General features: G+C 31.2%; 1 protein-coding gene across 4 annotated transcripts; it reads right to left on the reverse strand.

Annotated features, from left to right (window-relative positions):
• Window positions 1-15,624: 15,624 nt before the first annotated feature.
• On the reverse strand, window positions 15,625-18,967 carry LOC136223604 (uncharacterized). 4 transcript variants are annotated; one of them, XM_066011703.1, is made up of 4 exons: window positions 18,624-18,967; window positions 18,419-18,487; window positions 17,808-17,890; window positions 15,625-16,643 (listed from the first exon to the last, which is right to left on the reverse strand). In XM_066011703.1, the coding sequence occupies exons 2-4, from the start codon at window positions 18,433-18,435 to the stop codon at window positions 16,450-16,452; spliced, it is 294 nt and encodes a 97-aa protein (XP_065867775.1). In that variant the 5' UTR covers window positions 18,436-18,487; window positions 18,624-18,967; the 3' UTR covers window positions 15,625-16,449. The 4 variants fall into 4 exon arrangements, 3 of the variants coding, with proteins under 3 accessions (XP_065867775.1, XP_065867776.1, XP_065867774.1); XM_066011704.1 differs by having other exon boundaries at window positions 15,626-16,643; window positions 18,384-18,487; XM_066011702.1 differs by lacking the exon at window positions 18,419-18,487 and having other exon boundaries at window positions 15,626-16,643.
• Between the last annotated feature and the right edge of the window lie 427 nt (window positions 18,968-19,394).

Raw genomic sequence — 19,394 nt, forward strand, 5'->3', positions numbered from 1 at the left:
TAGAGAAATAAATTTGAAACTAAACTAACCTAATTATAATATTATTTTACTAAATAACTTATTAATATTTCTTATAATTATAATATTATTTTACTAAATAACTATAACCGATTAAAGAAGCAAGGAAAATCTTAAAGCTATAGCAGATGGAGAAGTTGAAATTGAAGCTTAAGCAGATTCCGGAGAGCTTGATTTAATATCATGAGTTCGTTCAGATATGTGTTGATGAGTGTGGAAATGAAGATGAAGGAGTTGAGTTTTGAAAGAATCGAGCCCCCTTGAATCTGCCTAAACTTTTGAGAATCACATATATCCTCCATTCATTGAGAATGGACATTTGATTGTCAAAACACCATGGTCCTCGAGAGAACACGTGTAACGTCTGTAAAATAATTTATATATATAATGATTATATTTATTTATGTAAATCTTTTTAATTAGAATCCTATGATAAATTAATTATGGTGGTAATATAAGTTAGTCAAAATTAATTAAGGTTATAGAAATAAAGAGTAATTTATATTTTCATATTATATTATAATTAAGAGACCATCCCAAAGCGGACAATATCATACTAATGGTGGAGCTGTTGGTGAACTCGTGGGCCCAACAAATGGTATCAGAGCCGATGGTTCGGCTGGGAGAATGTGCATGAGATCTAAGGACATGTGGGAGGCTCTCAGTGTGACCTCGCGATGGGAAATCTGTACTTGGTGCCTTGTGTCGAAAGTCTTCCTGATATTGTGGTGGTCAGGCGGCGTGTTTCGCGGGTTGGCGGCGGTACAAGATGATTAGACAAATTATCGCTGAAGGGGAGGCTTGTGGTCCTTGGGGTGAGGGGAAGATTGTTGGGTATACATCCCAAATCCCACATTGAAAAGATTCAAAGGAGTTGCATAGTTTATAAAGAAGTTCACCAACTACATTAGTATGAAGCCTTTTGGGAAGGAGCCCAAAAACAAATCTGTGCGGGCTTGGCCCAAAGCGGACAATATAATACTAATGGTGAACTCGTGGGCCCAACAATTGTAACTAGTGTTAGAATTATTTTTATTATTATTATTGGTAATTTGTTAAATATAATGGTTTAAAATAATTAATAAAAGAGATTCCGTACAAAATCCTAGGAAAAGAAAATATTTTAATAAAATTAGGGTTATCCATCATTAACCTAAAGTTTTTGTAGCGGCCTGTGTATATTGTGGCAGAGGAGTTTGGAGTATTAGCGGTGTATTTTCAATGGAATAATTCCTCAAAAGAAGAAAAAGAAGACATAAGGATCAAGTAGATATTTTCTATTAAATATTCGAGAGGTAAGTAGTTAATTAAATATACGATACCTTTCGTTGTATATTTGTGCTATATTGACTATTTGATATAAATTATTTAATTGGGTTGATCTATGTGTTCGACATGTATATATGATACGTTGATGATGATCATGTTGGTAGAAAAATATTTGAGAATGACATTGACGATGATGGCATAAGAATGAGAAATATATATATGGTAAATTTAAATTGGATTTTAGCAAATGTCAGAGATATGAGAATAAGAGCTTAAACTAGGATAATATATTCAATGGTTGCGATTGAAATGAGAAAAATTAATATTGTGATCACGTGAAATATAAACACCGGATATTTGTTACGACATGGTGTTAAGGTATCCGAGTATTTGTTACGACATGGTACATAGAGATAGGAGACGGGATACCGGATATTTGTTATGACACGTATCCCAAGATATGATTTTATTGGCCAAGTAACCATTGAGGGCCCTTAAATAAACAGACTATTAAATTTTAAATTTGATAAACATATTGCTTGATAACCTATAAATTAAATACACAAAATTATTGTATGCACATGTTATTGAACTGTGTATTTAATTATCTTATTGAGTCAGCAACTCACCCATTTTCAGGAATAAAAGGCTAGCGAAGCTCGTATGGATGAGCCAGTATGTAGAGTCGTCATTATTATGTTTATATTATCAATAGTATAGCTTGTCTACACTTTTAGTCAATTTTAAACATTTGTTTTATTTATTTGAACCTATTAGAGTGCAATTATAAAGGTAATGGAACCGCTCTTTTGAGTTTTGTTAATATATTAAATGAAATTTAGTATTGGTCTAGAAATTGACGGTTTTTTAAAAAAGGGTGTTACAACACAGAGCTTTGTCAATGGCATGAAAAAACTCAGAGGAAAACAAGTTAAACGCAAGCTCGTTAATCGCTATCCCCCGCCTAAGTCTCCAAACCCTAGCCATTTTGTTCTTCATTACACTAAAATTACTTGCCTTATCAGTTGTGAAACATCCCACCATGCGGAGGCTGTTACCTTATGCAGTATCAGTTGGGATTATGAAACCCAGGTCGATGTCATCGTATTCCCTGTCATCGATATAGAGATTGACTAAACTAGATTCCATTAAGATTGAATAATGAAAAGATAAGACAATGAATATAGCAGGAGCAAAACAACGAGAAAGAAAAAACAGCCGAAGTGAAATATAGGAAGTTAAGTTTATAAAAGGCCGTTGTAAAAAATATTCTTACATAGAAATATAAACACTCTTATCAAGAAGAGACAAACAACATGTATATAACAAATTTAGTTGTTAATATTTAATAAAAGAAATGAAACTATATTAATAACACCTTACAAATCTTTTAAAAAAAACACCTTAAAAATCTTTTAACATAATTAATATTTAGAATGTACAATCTAATTTTTTCATGGGAATTTTATTTTTATTTTTTGAAAAACTTACAATCTAATATTCAAATAATTGTAAATCAAGGGTTTTTCTTATGGTGAGGTTTTTTATTATATAAGAATAAAATAGATTTGGATTTACACCCTTACCAAGTAAATTTCTATTGACATATTATTTTGCAGGGTAAGTTTCAATCTTATATAAAAAAAATTTAGTTTGCTTGTCCTTTTTTTTCATGTATATCTGAGGAAGGTGGTATCTATTAAGGGTATCTTTGTCTTTTGCTCACCTAAAGCTGATGGTCAGTTGTCCCTGTGTATCAGAATCAGGGATGCCAACACTTAACTATCCATAGGTAGCGTTGATCTCAAACTCTTACCTGTTTATTTTTTAATTATCTGTATTCGTCACATTTTTCTAATGGGTAACTTTTTTGCATCTCATACCCGTCACATTTAATTCGGGATACCCTTAAGAATCAATAAATAAAACAAAAAAAAATATTACAAATTAAACAAAGTATAACTTTAATAATCATCCATCTAAAAGTTGAACAAATTGAACCTTAAGCAATAACAAAAAGTTCGGGTTTGAATCTCACATCTTACATCTAAAAGCAATAATATTTTTTAATATATAAAAGATTTATAACGGATACCCTGTGGGTATTCTCATATCTATCTCATACTCGTTTCATACAATTTTATATAGTGTACGAATATTCCCATTATCGGGTAGTTTCGGGTACCTACAAATACAGTACCAGTTGTCATCCCTAATCTACGAACCCTATGAATATAACTACGCATGAAGTACACCGCCCAATCAGATACTACTATGTGATGGTAAATTTCCATTTCATGGTTTGATTCATACTAGGGATGGTAACGGGTAGAGTACGTTCGAATAGTGTAAATCTCAAACCCTTATCTGTTTATTTTTTAATTATACATACCCGTCCTTTTATATAGGGTATCATTATCTGTTAAAAATCAATAAATAAAACAAAAAATATTACAAATTTAACAAAATATAAATTAAATAAATCATCCATCTAAAAATTAAAAAAATTGAACCTTAATCAATAAAAATAAAGTAATTTAGTGGTATCGTTAAAGAACAAAAGGGCGATGTTGAAATTTAACGTCATAACCTGTCTGATTCTTCTCACCTGACCCTAAAAAAATAAAAACATTTATCTTGAAATTGAAAATGAAAGATTCTCTGCTGTATTTCATATTTCTAGCTTATAAAAGACCGTCTCAGTCTCCGTCTTTCTCCATCAGCTCATCCAAAAAACGTTTCAAGCTCTCAAACTCAGCCCTCTGCTTCTTCTTCTTCATCAATGGCGCTTCGTAAATTGTCACGAAGCGTCTCTCAGGAAGTTACACTGTAGTGTCTCTTGAACATTCTCCAATCTCTTCCCCTGCCTCATTACAACCCACAGTACCACCAAATGCAGGCAAATCAAACATACACAAAGAGTATCTCAACCCGCCGGAATCCTCAGAGAGAGGATTTTTCCATGGTTTCCTTCACCGGAGATCAATTAACCAGCTGCCTAAGTTCCTTTCCATGACTATCCGGGAGAAGCTGACAGAGAAGGAAAGACTCAAAAGCATCACTGGAGATGGAATCTGCTTCGATGGACTAGCTCTTTCGCCTCCAGCAAAGGAATCAGAGGCTACAGATCTAAATTGTTGCAGAATATCAGTTGAAGAAGCCAGGAAAACCTTGAGGCTGTCTCAGATGGAGAAGCTGAAATTGAAGCTTAGGCAGATTCGGGAAACCTCAATTCAATATCATGAGTTCGTTCAGATCTGTGTTGAGGAGTGTGGAAACGAAATCGAAGGTGTTGAGTTTGCTAAGACGTTGGATCAGTGTGGAAATGTGATTGTTCTTGGGAGTATTGTGTTCCTCCGCCCGGAGCAGGTATAACTGGTTATTGTTTTGTTTCGATTTTTAATTTAGATGTTCTTAATTTTAATGGTGATATCAATGGGATTTTGTGATTCAATTAATCATATGAGTGCTGGTTCGGCCGGAGAAAGGCAGAAGAAGAAAATAAGTAGGCATGCATTATAGATTCGACTTAGACATTCAATATTGGGCAAGCAGAGCACGGTAGTTGGGATTCTGCACAGATCTCTGTTTTAAAACCACAAACATAATGACATGTTTTTGGAAACTGACACATGCACAAGTGGATTTTTTTGGATAAAGATAAAATTTATTTTTTTAAACTAGATCAAAATAATATGTACTAATAATAGGAACTAGGCTTAATTCTTTCTTTACCTTTAGGGATAAGATATCAAAATAGCCTTAAGGTTTATAGGAAAGGATAAATTTAGGTTTCATGTACAAAACAACACCAATATATGCTCAGCATTTAAAAAAATGTACCAATTTAGATCTTGATAGCAAAACGTGACCCATTATTCATATTATTCTGTTAATAGCTTTCAATTGTATATTGAGAGAGAAGCCAAAACTTAACGGAATAATACAAACGGCGTGTCACATTTCGTTATCGAGCCTAAATTGGTACTCTCTTTTAAACATTAAACCTGTATTAGTGCTATTTTGTACGTCAAGCCTAAATTGATACTTCTGCAAAAACTTTAAATCTATTTTAGTACATTTTCCCTGAGCTAATAGATTACTTAAAATAAGTTGACAGTCAATTTTTATGAGACGAAAAATATATTAAACTTAGAAACTAACATGTTTCAACAGAAAAGAGCCATCAATTATTAGAAACCATGTTAATTTGACCACAAAATGACAACATAAAAAACTAAATTATGCTTGAAATATTTCATTCCAAATGAAATTTCCCTCTTTAAATTTTGGAATGACATGTTGTAGTTAGTCCTTATCTCATGTCTAATAAAAGTCTGCAAGTGGCTTTCATGCAATCCTCTTAGGTGCACTGTCTGCTGCTTCCGTTGCTTTCGTCCCATTTACACTACATAATATACTCTCGTCTTCTCCAGCATCCTCTTCTGCATTTGAGCAAAATATTATTTCCTTCATCTTCAACATTTCCTCACCTACTTTCTTGTGATACTGCAAACAAAAATTATAAAAAAAATATCATGCCAAATACGAGCTATCATAATTTACTAAACAAAATAGAATTTCAAACACCATTTATACTAATTATATACTCTCCACAACAAATTTGCGCTCTTCTAATTATTTCTTACACAACTTCATTAAGTTCTACAAAAAAAACTATTCATAATAGAACTGAAAAAAGGAGAAAGCTGAAAACTTGTTTTTTTCAATTTTAGCATAAGCAATTAGCAACTTCTTATTCCAAAGTCATTAAAATTAATTCAACGACTCTAACTATTAAAATTAAAAAGTGAAAATTTAGGATTCTTTCATACTAATATGATATTGTAAAATGAGATTTATGGAAGTCTCACTGACATTAGATACTATAATTTTTGAAACAGAAAAAAGATAATTTCGAGACTAACCCAGTAATGTGTCAAAGTCCAACTCCAACTCCAAATGATGTCCCCTGTTATATTTACAGAACAGGAATGTAATAAACAATTAATGAATTAAAGATTAGGTACCATTAAATTAGAAGAGCAAATAAGACAAGCAAGACGCTATGGTGGCATGAAATTTTGATTCATTCAGGTTTTTGATTTGTTCAGATCTCCTAAGATTTCTGCAGAGGGTTTTAGGGTACAACTAGAAGAAAATCAAATAAAAAGAGAAAGAAGAGACAAACCTTGTCTGGTTACCCTTAGCATGTCACGAGAATTGGGTTTCTTATCCTCCTCTTTTTTCCCAATCTCCCAGCTAGGCATAGAGAAGAGAGAATTTTCATGGTGGCTGCGGTGAAGTAAGAAAGATTTAGGGTTTCTTATCTATAAAATGAAATTAACAATGACCACTGTATCAAGTTATATAATAAGAAATTAACAATGACCACTATGAGAGACAATAAGTCGTGGTTTCAAATTCCACTTTCTATAATATTTTTAATATGTATTTTTATAGGGTTAAAGCGAAAAAATACCTTTAAGGTTTTGGGTCATGAGCAATTTTACCTCTAACGTTTAAAATAGTGTAATTTTACTCTTAAAATTGGAAGCCAATAACAATTTTACCCCTTAACGTTGATAAATTGGGTCAATTTCGAACACTATTATAAAATACAAATATTTTTGCTTCTTAAAAGATTTCATGTTTTTATAATTTAATAATAGAATTGGAGATTAATATTTATAAATTTGGTGAATTATTTTAATTTTTTTATCGAATTTGCAGTATATTTTTTTTATTCTTTTTCACATCCCAACATATGTTTGTGATTTGTTACTGATAAAATTTCACATGCGTGAACGTAGATGGCAAGATACATGACCGAGAAGACGGTTTGATCAATTATTTCTCAAATTGATCCAATTTATTAATCTTTAAGGTAAAATTGCTACTGACTTCCAATGTTAGGGTCAAAACCAACAATTAAATAGAAAACCTCTCTGGAATGAATGAGTGAATCCACAACTGAAAGAGGACTTTAAAAAGTGAATTACCATTTTTAAGGCATAAAACCAACAATTAAATATAAAACCTCTCTGGAATGAATGAGTGAATCCACAAAATCTTAAACAACTCATTAGGTTTGTAGCAATAAAAAAATTTATGCTTCATTGTTACCTACAATTCTATATCATTGTGATTTGGTATTAGTGCCTAGAAGAACAGCTATCTTTGTCCCTATCAATCTGACATATACAAAAAGATGAACTTGAACTTCCTTGGTAAGAGGCACTCTATAGAATGCCTTTTCTTCGTCCTCCTCAATATTGTTGTCATAATTCTTGCTTTAACTCTACCCTCTTTTTAACTGTTCTATACACTTTTCATAGCTCACAAATTTCATCAGTTTTCTCTGTTCTTTAACACCCATCACCCAAACCATCATAACGTCAGAGCTTTATAACAAGCGAAAGCTGAAAGCGAGGAACTACCTATTCTAAAACTCAACTTACTTGCATTGCGATACCAGCCCCATAGTAGCTCGGGGATTCTTGAAACTTAACCTTAGCAACAAATTTTCCATAATGTATTCTATGAGCTATATATTATAGTAGGTTGCTGATAAGTGGATATGTTCCCCTTGTTTTCTTAGAATCAAATATAGCTCTGTATAAACAACTCTGTCGTGATGCTTTGAATATGTATTACACACTACGACAGGAAGCAACGTGGTTTCACTGATTTCTAGAAGATTGAGTACTATAAATACTCTCTTATGTAAACCCTAATGTGTAATCGAATTTCCACCTCCTTAATAAAAGCTATTCTCCTTCTACTCGTGCATTAGCCAACATAACGGTGGTGAACAACGTAAAATATATGTTTCGTCTTTTTGTTTATTTATCTTTCGCTAAATCCGCACAACAAACTAGTATCAAAGTTTTTTGTTTATTTAAGATTATAATTTATAGAAACTATATTTAGATTACAGTTCATTTCAAGGCTAATTTATGCTAAGCGGAAACACAAATTATAACTTTGATTTGTTAAGAAAGATATAATGAATTATCGATTTACTCAATTTAAAAGCATCGAATTCAATCTTTCTTTTTCACTTTTGATTGATTACCTTAACCAAATGTGGTGTTTATATCCGATTAATCGATCTCTCGTAATGACCAAATATAAATCCGAATTTGCTTAAGTGTCCAACAAGTTAGCATGAAAAATACTAAGATCTTTATAAATACTTTGCATGAAACACCAGTTAGAACTACTTAAAGAATGTCACTAGATCAAACTTTAGAATGAAACAACAGTAAAGATGGAATTGAATTAAAAGATATTCATTAGTTTGAGTTAAAACATCTAAAGTTAACATAGAAGAAGAAGTTTGAATGACATTTGACTAGGAAGAGTTCCAGATTGTCAATCATTTACTCAACTTCGTAGGTTTGTCAGACCGTGGGTCGTCACCAACACTGTTTCTTCTCGCTGAATCTTCGAAATAGCAATCTTCCAATTATCTACGAAGCATAAATTCGACTTGAGTAAACTCTAATGGAAATAATAAAATATGTATCTATAACTATTTGTACAACTTGTAACTTTTGTAACTTTGTATAACAAGTTTGTATCGAACATTTGAACTCTGAATTCTTCCTCTACTTATAATTATCCAAGAGGTGTGCTGAAGAGACGTGCCTATTGGTGAAGAATTGCCTCAATCCGGGTGAAAGGATGCGTCGCTTGAAGAAATAAACATGTTTAATGTGCTAAATGCCTTCACTGTCATTGTAGAGATTTCAAGAATCTCGTACGTGATTTAGGAAAGAGGAAGGAATGGACGGAAGGCGCGAGATTCTGGCCTCCTTTAGCGTGTCGTGATCGAGATTATGGGAATCTCGATCGTGGCAACAACTTCTTCTTCTCTCCCATGTTTGTGTACTGAATTCTCTGACGCGACTTCTGATTTTCGTACGTATTTTTCACTGAAAGCTTGATTTCTCACTCATTTCAGTTCATTTTACACAGCTGTAATTCAATCTACCACTTGAATTCATATTTAAGTTCATTTTACACAGATGTAATTCAATTTTCAAATCCGTGTTTTGTCAATATGTAAATTAATTTAAAATTAAAAAGAATGCTCGTGATTGTTATCAAAATATAACAATTTAATTTTAAATACTTTATTTTATAAAAAAAATATATCACGTACCTTTATTTACAAATTTTTAAACCAACTGTACATTTTTTTTGTACTTTGCCTAAAAAAAATGTAACTTTTACTTCTTCAAACTATGATTTCGTGACATTCTCTCTTAATTTTCTCTATTAGTTAAAAAGAAAGTTAGGATAATAGTGAAAACCACAGAGGAAAAGAGTAAGTTAAACCTGTGGTACTTGCATCCATATGATTTTTCTTTTTAAATTAGCCCTATCCAATCCATATTGCAGCCATATTTCAAAAAGTTTGTAAAAATTATATTTTAAAAAAAGTTACACATTTAGAAAGCTATAAAAATTAATTTTACTCAGAAAATATAATACAATAAACTTGTTATTTTATTAAATCGTATAATAAATTCTTTTTAAAAATATAAATCCCAATTACTTAGAAAAAGTTACCCTTTTCTAGTCTTTTGTGTTTGTGTTTGTGTTTTTCTAATCTCTTGTGTTTTTGTTTTTGTTTCGAATGTGTTCGTGTTGATTTTAAGTATAAAGGTTTATACATCTATTGCTTCTACATTTGGCCTAGATAAAAGGGATTAGAGCAGTTAGAGTTGAAGAGAAAGATGATGTTAATTTCATTCTTTCTATATATTACCATACTGTTGAGGTACTTATGAATGTTACAAAAACAATTATAGTTTGAAGAGAAACAAGTGGTTTGATTTCATTTTTTTGGAGGTTTGTAAATTTTTTTCTGGGCATATTTACAGTATAGGAATTAGTGAACATAGGTGAATTATTTTCCACTAACATGGTTTCCAGAATTTGAGTTCTTTTCAAGTATCATTGATTTATATATAGTTTCTTGTAAATTTGCAAGCATTACTAAGTTTAAGTATATCCCTTTTTTCATTCAAAAGTGTGTGGCAAACAATCTTCCATTCATTGGTATACATTCGTCTTTTGATTGGTTGCACCTGGAGTGTATAATAGAAATTTCCTTAAAATACATGAATTAATGTTAAAATACAAACTAACTATAATTTTCGTCTAAATTGAATCAAACAATACAAGTTTCTACCTGTAGTGAAGAAAATCCACAATAAAACCAGTTTCACTATCACGATTGCAAACACACCTCTCAACATCAAATCAACTACCTCTCTCTTTGACCTTCTATTCCATTTAACTCCGAAATCCACTTTATCTCAATTGAACTCCGAAATGGTTCCACATATTGTAACAAACTATGCATCATCCATATCCATATATTAATCCATATACTTTAGGGAAGAAAGTCACCACTGACATCAATCTGAGATGTAGTACCAAAAACTAATTCACTCATTTTTCCTTCTTCCGCACTTTGACTTGGTTCATCTACTCCCCATTCTGCATTCTTCTTTTTCTCTATTTCAATCATATAGAGATCGGAAGAAAAAGGAACAAGAGTTTGGCTAGGTACTTAAAAGGCACCCGAATATGCAGCTATAGCTTACGATCAAGCCGCTTTTAAAATGCGTGGATCAAAAGCCAAGCTTATAGGATTATTTTCGACGCCCATGTTCTGCAATAAGTGCTAGAATATCTTGCACTCACATCTTGACATGAATTTGTTCTGGTTTCTTCACCATTGTTTGTCCTAAAAAAAATTGGTTCTCATTTATTGAATTTTTAGACTAGGATTTACAAAATTGATTGTTCATACGACCTAGTTGAGACAAATTTGCAACTATTACCTCATTACCTATAAGACTAAAAAATTCCTAATTCACAATCACTGAATTAAATCTTCACAACAGTAACTCTATAAGAGCCCTTCAAATTATATTAGTACACCAACAAACAAGCATAACAGAATCAAAACTTAGCAAGACATGCGTTTCTTCTCAATCTACTAGTTAGACACAGGTAAGCAAAATTTTAAGAGTGATGGTACATGGTGGGGGTTTCTTATGAAAATGTGAGATGAAATAAACAAAATGATTTAGGATTTTCATGTCAACAAACAACTTGAAATCATTTGGAATGTAAAAATGTGAAATGGAAATTAGTAGACAAACACGATTAAAAAACAAGTCATCTCTGAAACCATCACTATGGCTTGTCCAATTCCATTCCTAATTTCAAAATTACAGTTTTCTGCTTTAAAGTAAGTAGGTAAAAATCAGGAGAAAACAGATGAGAATTAACTGTTTCATCGTATGCGAATCAAAATTAAAAAAAGAAGAATACAAAAAATGAAGATATATAGGTTCATATCAAGTGTAAAGAGTGGAAGAAGACTCATCGTAGAATTCCCAAATCATGAAAGAAGAGAAAGCAAACTGGTAAATGAAAATGAATTAGAGATACAAAACCCTTACTCTTCAAAATGAGATAAGGCTGCAGCATTCTCCTCTTCATTGCCATTTTACTATGGGAAAATCCTCAATCGAAATGGGTTTTGATCGAGATCCCACTCAAACTTCTCTCTTTCTAATCACAGTGGTAGAAGATGGCTGCGGCGGCTGGAGTTGAAGAAAGCGCACCAAATATAATGTCTAGATCTTTAGGGATTTCAAGCAAGCCCAACTAAACAATCTAGAAGACTATAAAAACCTTGTTGGTTTCGATTCTGCTTACATGAATATCATAATTAAGTAAAAAATTACAACTAAGTCATATCACAAAACTTAATTCTTAATATGTCATTATTTTCTATATATTATAATTTTATACTATAATTTAAAAATTCTAGACTCCAATTCATAAATAATAAACCCTACAAAATATATTCTGAACTTCTAATTTATAAATTCTAATCCTTAAAATATATTAAAGCACTAATTTTATTAGTTTGACATAATCTAAAATTATGACTTGACATAGTTGCAAATAGATTTTAAAAGATGAATTTCTGTGTAATTTTCTCATTAATTTAGGACTTAATAAATTTTTAGCCCTGTACTAGTCTAAGAAAATGTTAACTTTTTCTTTGAAAAAATTATATTTATTTTAAATTAACCAATTAACTCTTTGAAAGTTTTATTAGTCACTCAACTTTCTTAAAATTATTATTAGATTTCAAAACTTTCTTAAAGTGTACATATTTTAATATTTTCAAAATCGGCCATTACTTCTCCACGTGGTTTTTAGTGGCTTAATAGACGACTTTAAACCGATTCAGTAACTAAATTGGACATCATAGAAGTGTAGGGAATAATTGATTTTTTTAGACAAGTACAAGAGTGCGGGTGATGTATTAACCCATTATTTTATGGAAAATTTATAAGGAAGTAAATTGGATACATAAATTAATCACCAAGACAACTTAAATATAAATTTTTGTAGAAAGCAAACTGGTGAGAAGAATGTACAACACTAGTTTTGTATGGGAGACGCACAAGCTTTGATTCATTGCATCTCTAAAGTTGATTTTTTTTTTTGGTTAAGGTGAAAAAATACCTCTAACGTTTTGGGTCCAATTTTACCACAAACGTCTAAAATGGTGCAGTTTTACCCCTAACGTTGGAAGCCAAGAGTAATTTTACCCCAACGTTGATAAATTGGGTCAATTTAAGAAATAATTCATCAAATTGTCTTCTCGATCATGAATCTTGTCATCTACACTTCACACGTGCGTCATTTTATCAATAACAAATCACAAACATATGTTGGGATGTGAAAAAAATAAAAAAATAAAAAAATATATTGCCTTTTGTACGAATTAGATAAAAAAATTCAAAAAAATTAACCGAATTTATAAATATTAATCTCCAATTCTATTATTAAATTACAAAAAACATGAAATCATTTTTTAAAATGAATTGATATGCAATTTGTACAAAATAAAAAATAAAAAAATATGTGCTTTATAATATTGTCTAAAATTGACCCAAATTATCAACGTTAGAGGTAAAATTACTCTTGGCTACGAACGTTAGGGGTAAAATTGCACCATTTTAGACGTTATGGATAAAATTCATCATGATCCAAAATGTTAGGGGTATTTTTACACCTTAACCCTTTTTTTTTCTATTCTCATACTAAAATAAATTATAAACTAAAATTGTGTTATTTTATACATCAGGCCAAATTAATACTTCATAAAAAACTTAAGGCCAGTTTGTTACCTTATACCTAATTAATATGACTTGCTACTATAATTAGTTGTTGTTTAACCATTGTTTGTTAAGAAGTTTCTTTTTTGATTGGGCTTAATGCTTTTCCAGCCCCTTTAAGTTGCCTAAATTGATCATTTTACCCCTCCAACTCATTGAATGTCTTATTTACCCCTTAACTCCATAAAAATGGTATTTCTCACCCTCTTAACTTGTTCAAATTTTTCATTTTACCCCTGCTCAACTCATCGAATGTCATATTTACCCTCTTAACTACATAAAAGTGGTATTTCTCACCCCTTATGATCCAATTTATCCCCTTAACTCCATAAAAATGATATTTCTTACCTCTTTATAATGTAAAATTAATATGACTTATTCAAATTAGTTTGAAAATATATTTTTTTAATATCAAGTTTTTATTTTGTTTCAATTTGATAATTATATTGACCCTTCATGTGTTTATTACAATAATATTGTAAACAATAATTAGATAATCAAAATTTACCTAGCCAAAAAAAGATGAAAAGAGAAAGAATGAATAAAAGATGCAAATCAGAAGAACATTAATATAAACAAGTTAAAGATATTATATTTAGGGATAAGGTACCAAAATAGGTCTATGGTTTTTGAGGAAGTATCAATTTAGGTTCAACGTACAAAATCTCATAAATATAGGTTTAACGTTTAAAAAATGTTATCAATTTAGATCTCGATAACGGATTGTAAGGGTGAAAATACAATTTTTATGGAGTTAAGGGGGTAAATAGGACATTATATGAGTTGATGGGGGTAAATGAACAAGTTGAGGAGGTAAGAAATAACACTTTTATGGAGTTAAGGAGGTAAATATGATATTCGATAAGTTGAGCGGGTAAAATGATCAATTTGGACAAGTTAAGAGGGCTGGGGAAGCATTAGACCTTTTTTATTGTCAAAAGGTTATCTGTTTTAATATAAGAGAACTTATTTGATGATTTGAATAGATTAAGAATTCAATTGAAAACTGAAGTATAGAAGAGGGGTTGAATTGAATTTTACGCCTAATATTAATTAGTAAATTTTATTTTTTCTTATTAAAAATTATATGTAATTTCTGCAAAATGTATATTGTTTGTGTTGTATAAAAGTTAAAATGTCATTTCTGCAAAATGTATATTATTTGTATTGTATAAAAGTTACGATGTAATTTTTATATTGTTTGGATGTTTCCACCTATTTTTAATTGATTTCCAACTTAATATAATTTTTTAATTTTGTTTTGTCCAATTTTCACGTATATGCAATGGAAATGTCAAGATTCATGCCAACTTATGATCATTAAAGGTAAAATTCCAATTTGTGATCATTAAGGGTAAAATTGTTCTTAATTACCAATGTTATAACCAATATGATTAAGTTTTGGATGTATTTAGTTCAACTTGGGTGATGGAGGAGGAATAGACTAGAAAGAATGTCAATATCGGACTATTGTGATGAGATGGATAAAGAATTTTGGACTTAACTAGTACAAAAGCGTGCGTGATATATAATGTCGATGAATTATTTTTGAGATTAATAGTTCAATATATTATAATCATAAATTTTCTTATATTTTAAAGAATAAGATTTAGATTGTTGATTTCTTTAAATAACCATTAAACTTATTATACACATACATTATCATGCATTGTTATTGTATAATTATATAATAGAAATATTTATAGTTTTTTTAATATATAATTTGTAAATCAACTTTCGATTTTTTATTGGATAAACCATAATAATTAAATTTAATACTTTAAAAAGTCAATTAAAAAACACTTTAAGAAGAAAGATATGAAAAAGAATTAATAGTGTTAATTTTACTTCAAATTAGAAAAATGTATGTATAATTATAATTTCTTTTATAATTCTTAGTTTTTTTAATTAAGGTAAATTTTTTTTTATCAACAACAAAAGGCTTGTATTTTTTTTGAGAAAATGCTTGTAATTTTATTAGATAAGAAAAGAAGTACAACAAGCAAAATGTAAGGAATAAAACCTTACATGATTACAGGAAACAAATACATTGTCCACAAAGGGATGGAAATGACTACAAAAAGCAAGAAGACACCATAAAAGGCATAAAGAACACAAAACAACAATATATTTCTCGTAAATCCAAAAAAAGCATAAACGATAAAATAACAAAGAGCAGATACAATCAGACGGATAAAGAGTTTCGATGAAATATATTAGTACAAACTAAAAAAGCAATAAAAGAATATAGAAATCTAACTTGGTGTGAGGAGGAAGAAGGAAGACCGTTCGTCCTCCTCAAAGTAGATCAACAAAATAGAAAGATTGATAGAAAAATGGAAGAGAAAGGAAGAAGAAGAGAATTTGTAGATTTTTTCTTATTTTCCTACAAAGAAGAAGGAAGTTTTGAGAGAGAGGGCAGTGAACTGCTTCCTTATTACAAGGCAAAACACAAACAGGAAAGTCTTCAATAAGAATTTCCAAATGATTAAGAGAACGAGCCCAAGCCGCTAATTTATGTGCAACCGTATTCGCTTGTCGCCTTTCAAACACAAATTCAATAGATCCAAAATCACATGCCGTCTCAAGCGCTCATAACCTTGAAGTCATGGGTTCAAATCCCGTCTCCGCAACATTTTTTTTACAAAAAAAATCAGAGTTGTCCCCGTTAACTAGTAATTAATTACTCTTTTTCTTTTGGAACGGGAGGAACGAAAGATCACCAACAATAACCCCCAACCAATTTGTCAATTTTTGTGGGAATTATAGCAGTTGTATTGCCGAAGACGAATCAGATGCAACGATGATTGTTCGATATCCACAGTCACGAGCAATTCTTAAAGAAAAGAGAATTGCTAATAGTTCCGCGTGTAAAGCCGACAACGAAAAACCAATTGGACCACCTCCTGACATAGAAACCATCTCGTTGCAGTCTCTAATTACCATGCCAAAAAAAGCCTTCAGATGTTCTAGTCATGAATGACGCATCACAATTTATTTTGTATTGAGTTACCATGGGCGGCACCCAAACATAATCAACTCGGCTATCATGACCCTCTTCCAAATCAGCACGATCAGTTGCTCCATTAACATCTTCCCGCATCTGCTCCAAGCGCTGCTGATAGGCACCTGCAACCAAAAAATAGAATTAATTGAGCTGTGCAACGAAATCGTATTCCCTTTCAAAATTGAGCTGCTCCAACTCTCCATAATAAATAGAATTAATATTGGCAACACATCCATTAGGCAAAGAGATAGCACCGTTATTATAATAACTTTACTCCCCATTATCTCCCACATCATCAATTAAATTCTGTATCTGACACATTTCTAAATTGTAAATATGTTTTTTTTGTAAGAAGTAAATGTGCTATTTCTAAAAACTCTTATGGCAGATTTCCTTCGAATATCACTAACATGACATGGAACATCTTATAGCTAAATATAAACATTAAAATGTAGTTTTTTATTTTTATTTTAAAAAAAATTACAGATAATATAATAAAAAATATTCTTATCTCTTAACTCTTAGTTTAAATTTTAAATTGTATTGATTTCTTAACATGGTATCAAAACATCTTAGGCCGAACAGTTTAACCGTGTGGTTCAAAAGATAATTATAAAACTATTTTTAAGTCTTAACTATCAGCTTAAATTTTTGGGATAAGGTGTTAAATCACAAATTGTACTTCTAACATCTAAAATCGTGTAATTTTACTCCTAACAATTGTAAGTTGGCTAATTAAAAAAAAATCATCAAATTGTATTCTCATGTCACGAATCTGGTCATCCACCCTTCAGATGTGTGAATTTTATCATGCGTTGGTAGTAGGTCACAAACACATTGTCAAAGCAAAATAGAAATCTGCTTGGTTCCGTCTAGCAAATCGCAGAAATGTCTTAAACGCAAGGGAATTAAGCACAATTAACATGTTTTAATTTCCAAATGACACATGCTTTCATCCGGATAGAGGCGACTCTTCACCAACAGATATGTCTCTTCAACACACATATTGAACAATTATAAATAGAGGAGAAATTCATAATTCAGTTTTGGTTGTTCTAGTTCAGAATTTTGTACTATGAAAAGATTATCAGTCACAGATCCAACCTGAACCATTACAGTTACAGTCACAGATCCTCATTCTTTGTACTATGAAAAGATTATCAGAAGTTAAAACATTTCTGATTTAAATCCTTACTGAACTTCCAAAAGCTATACTTTCTGGATAGTTAGCTCAATGATTAAAAAGAACAACAATCATTAGAGTAATAATAATGATCAAAGCTTACCATAGTTTTGGCGAACTGTTGTGAACTCGTAAATGGGCTTTATTAGCGCGCCATATGTCCTTGACTTCAAGGGGCCCATGTGCCTGCCAACGACAAAACAGACAGTATTTTAGGCTGTGGAAAGCGAATATGTCACTAAGAGTGAAGTTGCAGACAGATATGGAAGGCTGCAAGAGATAGCTCCTCAAATAACAAACTGCTCTGAGTTTAATTGTAGGAAACAGTTTAATTGTTGATCAAGGAGCAGATGCAACATTAAGGGGCAGACTGTTCTGAGTTTCAACATAATCTGGTAAATAAAAATTGTGTTAATTAGTAGGGTGCATTATGTTGAAGTTTATCAGCTTACTGATACAGAGGAACTCGTTTGGATTAAGATTCAAAGCTTGGGGGATATGACAATGTTTTTTAGTGTTCATTGTTGTATAGGAATTTCAGCAAAAAGAAGATTGGGATGTAGGAGAAATTGCATTTACTTCAACAAAATTTCAAAAAACCAAATTAAATAGAAATAATTTTGTTAATAATTTCTATGTATAAGCCAATTGACAAATCCAACTGGTAGCAATACTTAACTGCATAAGTTAGTGAGTTATTCACCAGGCAGTTACCGTGTATACACGTGCATTAATCATTCAAAGAAGAACTCTGGATCACATTTTGAACAACGATCGAAGATGCTGAAATGATTGCACGTCATTATTCACTTTCATAGCATTACTAAAACATAATCAATAGACAATCTATCACAAAAACCATGATCAATATGAACTGAACAATCACAATGTGGAACCAGAAATTAAAAATTGAGCATACCTAGCGCAGGTTTGTGAGAATATAGAAATGGAAGTAAACCACAAGCCATGGACACAGCTATTCAGTCCTATATAGTTAGGACTAAAAGCTAGAGGTGATTCTGCGACCGATCTGAAACTCGTGGATCTATGGCATCCCCAAACTTCTCCTTCGCTAACTACTCTTGCCCACTCCATTGTTGATGAAGACTCAAAGTGGATTCCATCTTTGCAGTTCAATCTTGTGTCTCACTACACCATCTCTAAGTTTCTATCTATGGATTGGATTTGATTTCTGAGATGGATTTGAAAGAGATGGCTATCTCACTGGACATTGAAGAATAAGTGAAAGAGGAAAGTGGAAACTGTGCGAGCATTTGCTGTACATATTGCGGTGCCCTTATTTGTTTGGGCTTTTTAGTTCGCGGCCCGTGGAGCACTTTTTCAAAAGGGTCAAATACATGAATATCATAATTAAGTACAAAATTACAACTAAGTCATATTAGCAAACTTAATTCTTAATATATCATAATTCTCTATATATTATAATTTTACACTATCATTTAAAAAATTTAGACTCCAATTCATAAATCATAAACCCTATAAAATATATTCTAGATTTCTAATCTATAAATTCCAATCCTTAAAATATATTAAAAGTACTGATTTTACTAGTTTGATATAATCCAAACTGATGACTTGATATAGTTGTAAATAGTTTTTAAAATATGAATTTCTGTGTAATTTTCCCCAGAAAACCTCTTACACTACAAAAAAGTGGGCTTTTACCAAC

The sequence above is a fragment of the Euphorbia lathyris genome, chromosome 3, assembly GCF_963576675.1.
Source record: "Euphorbia lathyris chromosome 3, ddEupLath1.1, whole genome shotgun sequence".
NCBI classification, from domain to species: Eukaryota; Viridiplantae; Streptophyta; class Magnoliopsida; order Malpighiales; family Euphorbiaceae; genus Euphorbia; species Euphorbia lathyris.